This window comes from Schistocerca americana, chromosome 2 (assembly GCF_021461395.2).
Source record: "Schistocerca americana isolate TAMUIC-IGC-003095 chromosome 2, iqSchAmer2.1, whole genome shotgun sequence".
Taxonomy (NCBI): Eukaryota; Metazoa; Arthropoda; class Insecta; order Orthoptera; family Acrididae; genus Schistocerca; species Schistocerca americana.
In genome coordinates, this window is record NC_060120.1 from 12,229,186 (window position 1) to 12,244,069 (window position 14,884).

The 14,884-nt window shown below is 45.0% G+C and overlaps 1 protein-coding gene across 1 annotated transcript in view; it reads right to left on the minus strand.

Moving 5' to 3' along the window:
• Positions 1-14,884, minus strand: part of LOC124596630 — a 197,874-nt gene that overhangs the window by 39,983 nt on the left and 143,007 nt on the right. The window contains exon 7 of the mRNA XM_047135859.1: positions 393-568. Within this exon, the coding sequence (XP_046991815.1) occupies positions 393-568 (176 nt within the window). The remainder of the gene's footprint in view (positions 1-392; positions 569-14,884) is intronic.

Below are 14,884 nucleotides of genomic sequence, written 5' to 3' on the forward strand. Positions count from 1 at the left end.
ACCCTGGGGCAACCGCTACTGCGTCCGGAGCATCAATGGCGTTGATTTTACGCTCCTTCTGCCCGCCCTTCACGAGACAGTCGGAAATTCTTTGACGTAATAGTATATCTGCCATCTCCATCTAATCGATATCGCGAGCGTAAAATATTACAAAAATGGTTCAAGTGGCTTTTAGCACAATGGGACTAAACATCTGGGGTCATCAGTCCCCTAGAACTTAGAACTACTTAAACCTAACTAACCTAAGGACGTCACACACTTCCATGCCCTAGGCAGGATTCGAACCTGCGACCGTAGCAGTCACGTAAGATATTACATTTAATGCAAACTAACGGTCAGTAATTAAAAGCTGTTTACCGAAATACATAACTTAACCGCAGAAATAGACTCACCTGATGAAATCCTGTACTGCTGGCTCTTTCAGTTGGGTCTTAACCGACGATGGCGTGGTTACCATGATAGAGAGAGAGTCCAGGGGTGTCTTGCTAGCCAGGCCTATAATGTCTAACTCCCTCATCAGTTTATATGAAGAAGACAGGTCGATCTCAGTTAGATTCTGGTGATTTATCTGTGAAGAGAATACATGAATACTTCAAAAATCAAATTTATTTACAACAGAAATTTGTAATTAAAATATTGACTTTTCCGTGCTCCAGACAAATTTGTATTACTGGCCATTAAAATTTCTACATCAAGAAGAAATGCAGATGATGAACAGGTATCTCATTGGACAAATATATTATACTAGAACTGACATGTGATTACATTTTCATGCAATTTGGATGCATAGATCCTGAGAAATCAGTACCCACAACAACCACCTCTGGCCGTAATAACGGCCTTGATACGCCTGAGCATTGAGTCAAACAGAGCTTGGGTGGCGTGTAGAGATACAGCTGTCCATGCAGCTTCAACACGATACCACAGTTCATCAAGAGTAGTGACTGGAGTATTGTGACGAGCCAGTTTCTCGGTCATCATTGACCAGACGTTTTCAATTGGTGAGAGATCTGGAACATGTGCTGACCAGGGCAGCAGCAGCAGTCGAACATTTTCTGTATCCAGAAAGGCCCTTACAGGACCTGCAATATGCGGTCGTGCATTATTCTGCTGAAATGTAGGGTTTCACAGGGATCGAATGAAGGGTAGAGCCACGGGACGTAACACATCTCAAATGTATCGTCCACTGTTCAAAGTGCCGTCAATGCGAACAAGAGGTGACAGAGACGTGAACCAATGGCACCCCATACCATGACGCCGGGTGATACGCCAGTATGGCGATGACGAATACACGCTTCCAATGTGCGTTCACTGCGATGTCGCCAAACACGGATGCGACCATCAGGACGCTGTAAATACAACCTGGATTCATCCGAAAAATGACGTTTTGCCATTCGTCCACCCAGGTTCGTCGTTGAGTACACCATCGCAGGCGCTCCTGTCTGTGATGCAGCGTCAAGGGTAACCGCAGCCATGGTCTCCGAGCTGGTAGTCCATGCTGCTGCAAACGTCGTCGAACTGTTCGTGCAGATGGTTGTTGTCTTGCAAACGTCCCCATCTGTTGACTCAGGGATCGAGACGTGGCTGCACGATCCGTTACAACCATGCGGATAAGATGTCTGTCATCTCGACTGCTAGTGATCCGAGGCCGTTGGGATCCAGCACGGCGTCCCGTATTACCCTCCTGAACCCACCGATTCCATATTCTCCTAACAGTCATTGGATCTCTACCAACGCGAGCAGAAATGTCGCGATACGATAAACCGCAATCGCGATAGGCTACAATCCGACCTTTATCAAAGTCGGAAACGTGACGATAGTCATTTCTCCTCCTCACACGAGGCATCACAACAACGTTTCACCAGGCGACGCCGGCCAACTGCTGTTTGTGTACGAGAAATCGGTTGGAAACTATCCTCATGTCAGCACGTTGTAGGTGTCGCCATCGGCGCCAACCTTGTGTGAATGCTCTGAAAAGCTGATCATTTGCGTATCACAGCATCTTTTTTCTGTCGGTTAAATTTCGCGTCTGTAGCACGTCATCTTCGTGGTGTAGCAATTTTAATTGCCAGTAATGTAACTTATTCTTCACTAAGAAGTTATCGTCTCTCTTCTGGTGGTTGCATATGACGCTAGTAGTGCATTAGGAACGTTCTAAATGCGTTGATAGGTGTCTGCTTTAAAACAACTGAGGCTATCTGGCATTTTGTTGCTGAAGCTCTTTTCATGTCCGCGTTTTCTTCCTGACATCTAATAAGGAAATGTGGCTCTACCCTGAGAAAACACAATTTTTCTCACTCATACATGTTACAGAGAAATTTCTCCATCTTCAGTATGTTCATTTATTCTCTGTTACATAATATGTAAAGAATTTATGCCTTGTGATACACCTCAGTTATTAAGTCTTCAGTCGCCTTAGTAATAAAAATACTGGCAGAAATATTAACGGGAAGCATATATATCTTAGTATTACAGAATGGTATTCGTGTGACTGTTTGATATTTACAGTATGGCTGTAGTGATTGCCTTCCAGTACGTCATCTGCAATTAATAAGCCTTTATAAATCTTCAGTTACGTAATGTGCCACATTTTAGATCCAATATCTACTGATGTTTTCTTCTCTTTCGTTTCTCTGTTTCTTTTTTTATAACATTACTATTATTATATTATCATGTGTTGTCAACGCAGATTCGCTCTTTCACCGTTCGTCGAGCGTTTTTAGGTTATAGAACTATTGTTCGAAAATTGTGTATAAGCAGACCTATATGCGGATTGTGACCAGGCTTTGTGAAATGGTGAGTGGGGAGGGGGGCGACTAAGTATTTTTCAGCCATTCCGTTCTAGGTGTTCTGGACGGCAATTTTGGATACACAGCACTATTCGTTGAAAACTTGTTCTCAGCTCTAAAACACGTGTAACACAAACACACACACTCAGACAAAGCTGAAAAAACAAACTTATTAACAAGCAAATAAACATACACCCAAAGCCCAATGTTACTACAGAATTCAAAACCTCCGCCCAGAACAGCCAGAACCAGTTGTCGGAACGAGTGAACATCACACAAACAGTGGAAGAGCGTTTGTTAGGAGGAAAGAAGGAAGACTGGGTGTGACGTCTCGTCGAGGTCATTGGGGATGAAGCACAAACTCGGATTGTGTTAAGGATGGGGAAGGAAATCGGCCGCGCCATTTCAAAGGAACCATTTCGACATTTGCCTGGAGAGATTCCGGGAAATCACGGGAAACCTCAATCTGAATGGCTGCACGCGAATTTGTACGGTCGTCCTCCAGGAGGTGAGTCCACGAAGAGGCCACATCTGCAAAAGTAACGACACACACACACACAGACATACTTAGCCTGCCCCATCCCCACTCACCATTTCACAAGGCCTAATCACAATCAGCACATTATTCTAAACATTTTCCGAAAAATAGCATTGCAACTTAGAAACGCTAATCAGATAGTAAAATAGCAAATCTGTGTTGACAACACAACGTCATTTAACATCAGTAATATTATAAAAAAGGAAATAGAGAAGCGAAAAATCATTAGAAAAGAAAATTATATCGGTATTTCAAATTGGGCCTAAAATTTGCTAAGTTACGCAGCAAAATATCCATAAACACTTATTAAAAGCAGATGATATACTGGAAGGCAATAGTTACAGCTGTGTTGCAAGTATCAAATAGGCTTATGGACACCGTAATGTAACACGAAGGTATACATTTACTTTTCCTGCTAATATTTGCGTCAGAACTTTTATTAATGTAAATACTGTAATTTCAAAAACTGGTATGTACTGCAATGCGTAAATTCTTTATATGTTATTTAACAGAGAATAAATGAATCCATTGAAGTTGGAGAAATTTGTCCGAAACATGTGTGGGTACTAAAACAAGAAAAATTGTGTTTTCTCAAGGCAGAACCGTATTACATTGAGGGTATCTATCTTTGAAATGTTTGCTGTGAGCAGACATTCGAAGTGAATGCATGTGACGGCTGACACAAAACAGCTTTATTTGAGAAACCAATACTTTCTCGAACACTTCTCTATTTTCGTCATTTGCCTCAAACTTGGAAGAGCAAGCTGTACATTTTATTTGTGCCGCTTTTTGGAATATTTTGCAGTTAAAACTCATTTTCAGCACCTTGAAGTTTCAATGCAGAATGTACAAACTGTCTACAAGGACTGCTGTATGGCCACGTGACACGGCATAAGAACAGTGCCCCCAAAGGTATTCTAACAGACAGTTGTCGGAGACGATTGCCAAGTATTACTGTTGTCAGTGAATACAGGTCTATGTCATCCATTTTCCGAGCGAACGTTGCGAAAGGATCCGCTTGCAATGGATATTAGGTACCCATAAAAAGGCCATTGCTCACAGCAGACAACAAAATTTTATGTCTTCAGTGGACTAAACAACACAGAAAACGGACAAGAGCTCACTGGGGGGCATATAACGCGGTCCGAGGATTCACTATTTTCAGATGATGCAATGTGTCAAGTGTAGCGACGGACTCATATGCATTTAAACCGCATGTGTGGCGTATACAGGTTATTCTGTTATGCTCTGAGAGTATTTTTCGTACCATTTCTTGGAACTATTCATTATGGTTACCGGGAGACTGAACCAGAGGTTTATTTCAAAATTCTGGGTGAACAAGTGCTGCCCTTTCTACGATATAGTGAAGTGATAAAAGAATGGGTTAGCGATAGACACGTATAAAGATGGTGGCAGTATTGCGTGCAGAAGCTACAATACGGTATGCATTGCTGGACCTGTCATTCGTACACAGATGATACAAGTGAAAAGATTTTCGACGTGATTATGGTCGCACGAAGGGAGTTAACAAACTCTAAACACGAAATGGCGGTTGGAGCTAGAGGCTTGGGATATATCATTTTGGAAATCGTTAGGGAATTCAGTATACCGAGATCCACAGTGTCAAGAGTATGCGCAGAATACAAAATTTAAGGTGTCACCTTTCACCACGACAACGCAGTGGCCGACGGCCTTCACTTAACGGCCGAGTGCAGCGGGGTTGTGTAGAGATGTCAGTGCTAACAGACAAGCAACAATGCGTGAAATAACCATATAAATAAATGTGGGACATACGATGAACAAATCAGTTAGGACAGTGCGACGAAATGTGGCGCTAATTGGCTGTGGCAACAGACGATAGAATCGAATGCCTGTGATAACAGCACTGCATCGCCTACATCGCCTCTCCTAGGCTCCATATCGGTTGGACCCTAGACGACTGGGAAACTGTGGCCTGCTCAGATGAGTCCAGATTTCAGCTGTCAGGAACCGATGGTAGGGTTCGACTGTGAGCAGAACCTACGAAGTCATGAACTCAAGCTGTCATCAAGCTGGTGGTGGCTACAGAATGTCGTGGTCTATGTTTACATGGAATGGACTGGGTCCTGTGAATGGACCATTGACTGGGAACTGTTATGTACGCCTACTTGGATATCATATGCAGCCATTCATCGACCTCATGTCAATGCACATATCACCAGGCCAAAATTTGTCGCGAATGATTTAAAGAATATTCTGGGCAGTTCGAGCGAATGTTGGCCGCCCATATCGTCCGACGTGAATGCCACCAAACGTTTGTGGGACATAATTGAGAGTTTCCTTTAATTTACGTATATGGTCACAAAATTTTTTGTTAACAGACTACCGGTTTCGATCTACAATGACCATTATCCTACTCTGTAGGAATCAACGTGGATTCCGGAAACAGCGATCGTGTGAGACCCAACTCGCTTTATTTGTTCATGACACCCAGAAAATATTAGATACAGGCTCCCAGGTAGATGCTATTTTCCTTGACTTCCGGAAGGCGTTCGATACAATTCCGCACTGTCGCCTGATGAACAAAGTAAGAGCCTACGGAATATCAGACCAGCTGTGTGGCTGGATTGAAGAGTTTTTAGCAAAGAGGACACAGCATGTTGTTATCAATGGAGAGACGTCTACAGACGTTAAAGTAACCTCTGGAGTGCCACAGTGGTGTGTTATGGGACCATTGCTTTTCACAATATACATAAATGACCTAGTAGATAGTGTCGGAAGTTCCATGCGGCTTTTCGCGGATGATGCTGTAGTATACAGAGAAGTTGCACCATTAGAAAATTGTAGCGAAATGCAGGAAGATCTGCAGCGGATAGGCACTTGATGCAGGGAGTGGCAACTGAACCTTAACATAGACAAATGTAATGTATTGCGAATACATAGAAGGAAGGATCGTTTATTGTATGATTATATGATAGCGGAACAAACACTGGTATCAGTTACTTCTGTAAAATATCTGGGAGTATGTGTGCGGAACGATTTGAAGTGGAATGATCACATAAAATAAATTGTTGGTAAGGGGGCTACCAGGTTCAGATTCATTGGGAGAGTCCGTAGAAAATGTAGTCCATGAACAAAGGAGGTGGCTTACAAAACACTCGTTCGACCTATATCTACATCTACATCTATACTCCGAAAGCCACCCAACGGTGTGTGGCGGAGGGCACTTTACGCGCCACTGTCATTACCTCCCTTTCCTGTTCCAGTCTCGTATGGTTCGCGGAAAGAACGACTGTCTGAAAGCCTCCGTGCGCGCTCTAATCTCTCTGCTTTTACATTCGTGATCTCCTCGGGAGGTATAAGTAGGGGGAAGCAATATATTCGATACCTCATCCAGAAACGCGCCCTCTCGAAACCTGGACAGCAAGCTACACCGCGATGCAGAGCGCCTCTCTTGCAGAGTCTGCCACTTGAGTTTATTAAACATCTCAGTAACGCTATCACGGTTACCAAATAACCCTGTGACGAAACGCGCCGCTCTTCTTTGGATCTTCTCTATCTCCTCCGTCAAACCGATCTGGTACGGATCCCACACTGATGAGCAATACTCAAGTATAGGTCGAACGAGTGTTTAGTAAGCCACCTCCTTTGTTGATGAACTACATTTTCTAAGCACTCTCTCAATGAATCTCAACCTGGTACCCGCCTTACCAACAATTAATTTTATATGATCATTCCACTTCAAATCGTTCCGCACGCATACTCCCAGATATTTTACGGAAGTAACTGCTACCAGTGTTTGTTCCGCTATCGTATAATCATACAATAAAGGATCCTTCTTTCTATGTATTCGCAATACATTACATTTGTCTATGTTAAGCGACAGTTGCCACTCCCTGCACCAAGTGCCTATCCGCTGCAGATCTTCCTGCATTTCGCTACAATTTTCTAATGGTGCAACTTCTCTGTATACTACAGCATCATCCGCGAAAAGCCGCATGGAACTTCCGACACTATCTACTAGGTCATTTATGTATATTTTGAAAAGCAATGGTCCCATAACACACCCCCTGTGGCACGCCAGAAGTTACTTTAAAGTCTGTAGACGTCTCTCCATTGATAACAACATGCTGTGTTCTGTTTGCTAAAAACTCTTCAATCCAGCCACACAGCTGGTCTGATATTCCGTAGGCTCTTACTTTGTTTATCAGGCGACAGTGCGGAACTGTATCGAACGCCTTCCGGAAGTCAAGAAAAATAGCATCTACCTGGGAGCCTGTATCTAATATTTTCTGGGTCTCATGAACAAATAAAGCGAGTTGGGTCTCACACGATCGCTGTTCCGGAATCCATGTTGATTCCTACATAGTAGATTCTGGGTTTCCAAAAACCACATGATACTCGAGCAAAAAACATGTTCTAAAATTCTACAACAGATCGACGTCAGAGATATAGGTCTATAGTTTTGCGCATCTGCTCGACGACGCTTCTTGAAGACTGGGACTACCTGTGCTCCTTTCCAATCATTTGGAACCCTCCGTTCCTCTAGAGACTTGCGGTACACGGCTGTTAGAAGGGGGGCAAGTTCTTTCGCGTACTCTGTGTAGAATCGAATTGGTATCCCGTCAGGTCCAGTGGACTTTCCTCTATTGAGTGATTCCAGTTGCTTTTCTATTCCTTGGACACTTATTTCGATGTCAGCCATTTTTTCGTTTGTGCGAGGATTTAGAGAAGAAACTGCAGTGCGGTCTTCCTCTGTGAAGCAGCTTTGGAAAAAGGTGTTTAGTATTTCAGCTTTACGCGTGTCATCCTCTGTTTCAATGCCATCATCATCCCGGAGTGTCTGGATATGCTGTTTCGAGCCACTTACTGATTTAACGTAAGACCAGAACTTCCTAGGATTTTCTGTCAAGTCGGTACATAGAATTTTACTTTCGAATTCACTGAACGCTTCACGCATAGCCCTCCTTACGCTAACTTTGACATCCTTTAGCTTCTGTTTGTCTGAGAGGTTTTGGCTGCGTTTAAACTTGGAGTGAAGCTCTCTTTGCTTTCGCAGTACTTTCCTAACTTTGTTGTTGTACCACGGTGGGTTTTTCCCGTCCCTCACAGTTTTACTCGGCACGTACCTGTCTAAAACGCATTTTACGATTGCCTTGAACTTTTTCCATAAACACTCAACATTGTCAGTGTCGGAACAGAAATTTTCGTTTTGATCTGTTAGGTAGTGTGAAATCTGCCTTCTATTACTCTTGCTAAACAGATAAACCTTCCTCCCTTTTTTTATATTCCTATTAACTTCCGTATTGAGGGATGCTGCAACGGCCTTATGATCACTGATTCCCTGTTCTGCACTTAAAGAGTCGAAAAGTTCGGGTCTGTTTGTTATCAGTAGGTCCAAGATGTTATCTCCACGAGTCGGTTCTCTGTTTAATTGCTCGAGGTAATTTTCGGATAGTGCACTCAGTATAATGTCACTCGATGCTCTGTCCCTACCACCCGTCCTAAACATCTGAGTGTCCCAGTCTATATCTGGTAAATTGAAATCTCCACCTAAGACTATAACATGCTGAGAAAATTTATGTGAAATGTATTCCAAATTTTCTCTCAGTTGTTCTGCCACTAATGCTACTGAGTCGGGAGGTCGGTAAAAGGAGCCAATTATTAACCTAGCTCGGTTGTTGTTTGTAACCTCCACCCATAATAATTCACAGGAACTATCCACTTCTACTTCACTACAGGATAAACTACTACCAACAGCGACGAACACTCCACCACCGGTTGCATGCAATCTATCCTTTCTAAACAGCGTCTGTGCCTTTGTAAAAATTTCGGCAGAATTTATCTCTGGCTTAAGCCAGCTTTCTGTACCTATAACGATCTCAGCTTCGGTGCTTTCTATCAGCGCTTGAAGTTCTGGTACTTTACCAACGCAGCTTCGACAGTTGACAATTACAATACCGATTGCTGCTTGGTCCCCGCATGTCCTGACTTTGCCCCGCACCCGTCGAGGCTGTTGCCCTTTCTGTACTTGCCCAAGGCCATGTAACCTAAAAAACCGCCCAGCCCACGCCACACAACCCCTGCTACCCGTGTAGCCGCTTGTTGCGTGTAGTGGACTCCTGACTTATCCAGCGGAACCCGAAACCCCACCACCCTATGGCGCAAGTCGAGGAATCTGCAGCCCACACGGTCGCACAACCGTCTCAGCCTCTGATTCAGACCCTGCACTCGGCTCTGTACCAAAGGTCCGCAGTCAGTCCTGTCGACGATGCTGCAGATGGTGAGCTGTGCGTTCATCCCTCTAGCGAGACTGGCAGTCTTCACCAAATCAGATAGCCGCCGGAAGCCAGAGAGGATTTCCTCCGATCCATAGCGACACACATCATTGGTGCCGACATGAGCGACCACCTGCAGATGGGTGCACCCTCTATCCTTCATGGCATCCGGAAGGACCCTTTCCACATCTGGAATGACTCCCCCCGGTATGCACACAGAGTGCACATTGGTTTTCTTCCCCTCTCTTGCTGCCATTTCCCTAAGGGGCCCCATTACGCGCCTGACGTTGGAGCTCCCAACTACCAGTAAGCCCACCCTCTGCGACCGCCCGGATCTTGCAGACTGAGGGGCAACCTCTGGAACAGGACAAGCAGCCATGTCAGACCGAAGATCAGTATCAGCCTGAGACAGAGCCTGAAACCGGTTCGTCAGACAAACTGGAGAGGCCTTCCGTTCAGCCCTCCGGAATGTCTTTCACCCCCTGCCACACCTTGAGACGACCTCCCACTCTACCACAGGTGAGGGATCAGCGTCAATGCGGGCAGTATCCTGGGCAACCACAGTCGTAGTCCGATCGGGGGATGCGTGGGACGAGCTGGCCGTCCCCGACAAACCCCCATCCGGACCCCCACAGTGATGCCCATTGGCAACAGCCTCAAGCTGTGTGACCGAAGTCAACACTGCCTGAAGCTGGGAGCGAAGGGATGCCAACTCAGCCTGCATCCGAACACAGCAATTGTAGTCCGTATCCATGCTAAAAACTGTTTTGCAAAGAACGTCTGAACTAATCTACAGAGAGCGCAAACAAATCGACACAAAATTTAAACGGTTATTAAAATACAAGATTGTCTAGTATATGCAGTAATGCTGCTACTTGCGCACTGCTGACACTGCTCGGCGGCGGAAGGAGACTACGCGAATTTACACTATTCAGGTACTAAAACGCGATGCTACAACTCTCAAATACTATAATACGCCCGAAATTTATGAATTAAACAATGCAAGTACCAAAAACACGCAAAGAAATTAAGAATTAAACTATGTAACAAATGAGTGAGCTAGAAGTATACGACTTGCTGCTGCAGCTGCTTATCCAACGGCGGCAGGGAGCATACTTGAGTACTGCTCATCAGTGTGGGATCCGTACCAGATCGGGTTGACGGAGGAGATAGGGAAGATCCAAATAAGAGCGGCGCGTTTCGTCACAGGGTTATTTGGTAACCGTGATAGCGTTACGGAGATGTTTAGCAAACTCAAGTGGCAGACTCTGCAAGAGAGGCGCTCTGCATCGCGGTGTATCTTGCTCGCCAGGTTCCGAGAGGGTGCGTTTCTGGATGAGGTATCGAATATATTGCTTCCCCCTACTTATACCTCCCGAGGAGATCAAGAATATAAAATTAGAGAGATTCGAGCGCGCACGGAGGCTTTCAGACAGTCGTTCATCCCGTGAACCATACGCGACTGGAAAAGAAAAGGGAGGTAATGACAGTGGCACGTAAAGTGCCCTCCGCCACACACCGTTGGGTGGCTTGCGGAGTATAGATGTAGATGTAGATATGTTTCATAAAAACAAACAGCTCTGATGATGGTCATTAAAGGCCGAAACCGGTAATCTGTTAACAAAACATTTTGTGACCATAGACGTAAATTAAAGGAAACTTATTACATATACGGATCACTGTTTTTTTGCGACGATGTCTCAGCTTGTGAAACATAAATGAGAAGTTAGTGCGTGCACAAAACCCTGAATCGGCATCACTTTCGAAATTACGGAGTTTGGCTCAGTACTTCTGCAGGGGATTTCAGACATCTTGTTGAGACCATGACAGGTCAAGTTGCTGCAGTACCCGGGGAAAAAGGACATCCGGCACGATGGTAGGAGGTATCCCATGATTTTAACCACCTCAGTCTCTACTCATGAGTTGGGCCGTGTCTAGAATGGCTGGGCGCGCACCTCCTAGGTTTGACGAAAAGTCAGGCTTTCTGTTGTACATCTACTGCCCCACTAAATCAGCGGATCTTAATGCCATAGAAAAGGTCTGTCTCCATCTGGAAAAGCGGGTAGAAAGCAGCAATCAGTACCCTCGCAATCAGGGTAGCTGTACGGATATAATAGCCAGTGAATGGCTTTATCTGGATATGGCATACTTGAAGCAATTTTTTTTTACTCTCTTCATAGCGAAGATGAAACCATTTTCATAGCTAGAGGCTGTGTTACTGACTATTATCAGAATGTTTCTCTTTTTGTCAGGAGTGCTTATAAAAGGTAATATGATACCTAGTGGCCTAGTCGTGATGTAGTACATCGAAACAGCTGACAAAAGACAGAGATTTACTCAGTATGTATCAATATATGTTCCACCGTGACTTCCACACAACACGTTATAGAGTTTAAACACTCCCTTTCGCAGACTTAACCAAGTCACAATGCAATAGTTGTTTCGCGAGCGTCTATTTTCAGTTTATTTTTTGACCAGTTTGGACCACTACACGTCAAATGTAACTAAAAGACAGCGATGTCTCTGTGGCGTCAGGATTGATTCCATTGGGAAGTAGATGTCCCCACCGACTGTATTTACACCACTGGCCATTAAAATTGCTACACCAAGAAGAAATGCAGATGATGAGCGGGCATTCAATGGACAAATATATTATACTAGAACTGACATGTGATTACATTTTCACGCAATTTGGGTGTATAGATCCTGAGAAATCAGTACCCAGAACAACCACCTCTGGCCGTAATAACGGCCTTAATACGCCAGGGCATTGAGTCAAACAGAGCGTGGATGGCGCGTACAGGTAGAGCTGCCCATACAGCTTCCAACACGACACCACAGTTCATCAAGAGTAGTGACTGGTGTATTATGGCGAGCCAGAAGCTCGGCCACCATTGACCAGACTTTTTCAGCTGGTGACAGATATGGAGAATGTGCTGGCCAGGGCAGCAGTCGAACATTTTCTGTATCCAGAAAGGCCCGTACAGGACCTGCAACACGCGATCGCGCATTATCCTGCTGAAATGTAGGGTTTCGCAGGGATAGAATGAAGGGTAGACTCACGGGTCGTAACACATCTGAAATGTAGCGTCCACTGTTCAAAGTACCGTCAGTGCGAACAAGAGGTGACCGAGACGTGTAACCAATGGCATCCCATTCCATCACGCCGGGTGATACGCCAATATGGCGAAGACGAATACACGCTTCCAATGTGTGTTCACCGCGATGTCGCCAAACACGGATGCCACGATCATGATGTTGTAAACAGAACCTGGATTCATCCGAAAAAAATGACGTTTTGCCATTCGTGTACCCAGGTTCGTCGTTGAGTACACCATCGCAGGCGCTCCTGTCTGTGATGCAGCGTCAAGGGTAACCGCAGCCATGGTCTCCGAGCTGATAGTCCATGCCGCTGCAAACGTCGTCGAAGTGTTCGTGCAGATGGTTGTTGTCTTGCAAACGTCCCCATCTGTTGACTCAGGGATTGAGACGTGGCTGCACGATCCGTTACAGCCATGCAGATAAGACGCCTGTCGTCTCGACTGCTAGTGATACGACGCCTTTGGGATCCAGCACGGCGGTCCGTATTAGCCTCCTGAACCCACCGATTCCGTATTCTGCTAACAGTCACTGGATCTCGACCAACGCGAGCAGCAATGTCGCGATACGATAAACCGCAATAGCGATAGGCTACAATCCGACCTTTATCAAAGTCGGAAACGTGATGGTACGCATTTCTCCTCCTTACACGAGGCATAACAACAACGTTTCACCAGGCAACGCCGGTCAACTGCTGTTTGTGTTTGCGAAATCGGTTGGAAACTTTCCTCCTGTCAGCACGTTGTAGGTGTCACCACCGGCGCCAGCCCTGTGTGGATGCTCTGAAAAGCTAATCATTTGCATATCACAGCATCTTCTTCCTGTCGGTTAAATTTCGCGTCTGTAGCACGTCATCTTTGTGGTGTAGCAATTTTAATGGCCAGTAGTGTACGTCAATCAGTAACCTGCAGAGTAGTCAGTGGCAAATAATGTTTACTGCATACCCAGATTTCGGTCACTCTACGGCCTCCTTCATTGCTAAAAGACGTGTAGAACTATTTACAGTAAGGTAACGTGGATACTTATTAAATGTGCAGTTGTACCATATTTAAATGTCATTTAATCATAAAATTCATAACACTAAATGTACGTTAAGACGTTACAGTCAAATACATGGGAATTGTCCAAACTAGGTTACTCATGTCGGACGATGAGTTCCCACTGGGGCCGTTGTCTACAGATACAACACACTGGCTTCAGTGTACGTCATACGACTCTGCAGCGCACTCATGAAAAGTGTGATGCGTTGACGACGCGGATTAACTTTATTTTACAATTCATGTATTTCCCTAGTTTATAATTTTTAGAACTTAAGTACATAAAACAAACGCGGTGGCTGTAACGAATAACAGTGACCAGTATTTTACAATTATACATTTTGGTAGTTGTGTGAACTAACCAAAGGCATCCGTTTACTGCAGCACGTTTTACAACTAAGCACAGTGCATAAAACACAATAAAAAGATCCAGAATGAGATTTTCACTCTGCAGCGGAGTGTGCGCTGATATGAAACTTCCTGGCAGATTAAAACTGTGTGCCCGACCGAGACTCGACCTCGGGACCTTTGCCTTTCGCGGGCAAGTGCTCTACTCGCTTTCGCAGACTTAACCATGTCACAATGCAATAGTTGTTTCCCGAGCGTCTATTTTCAGTTAATTTATTGACCAGTTTGGACCACTACACGTCAAATGTAACTGAAAGACAGCTATGTCTCTGTGGCGTCAGGTAGAGCACTTGCCCTCGAAAGGCAAAGGTCCCGAGTTCGAGTCTCGGTCGGGCACACAGTTTTAATCTGCCAGGAAGTTTCATCTCAGCGCACACTCCGCTGCAGAGTGAAAATCTCATTCTGGAAACATCCCCCAGGCTGTGGCTAAGCCATGTCTCCGCAATATCTTTTCTTTCAGGAGTGCTAGTTCTGCAAGTTTCGCAGGAGAGCTTCTGCAAAGTTTGGAAGGTAGAAGACGAGGTACTGGCAGAAGTAAAGCTGTGAGTACCGAGCGTGAGTCGTGCTTCGGTAGCTCAGTTGGTAGAGCACTTGCCCGCGAAAGGCAAAGGTCCCGAGTTCGAGTCTCGGTCGGGCACACAGTTTTAATGTGCTAGGAAGTTTCAAGTTAGAAAGAGATCTATTTTCGCTGCCCACCATCTTGAAAGTGGGCGTAGTGAACCAGTTTTGTTCTCATACATGGGGATGTCCATTGAT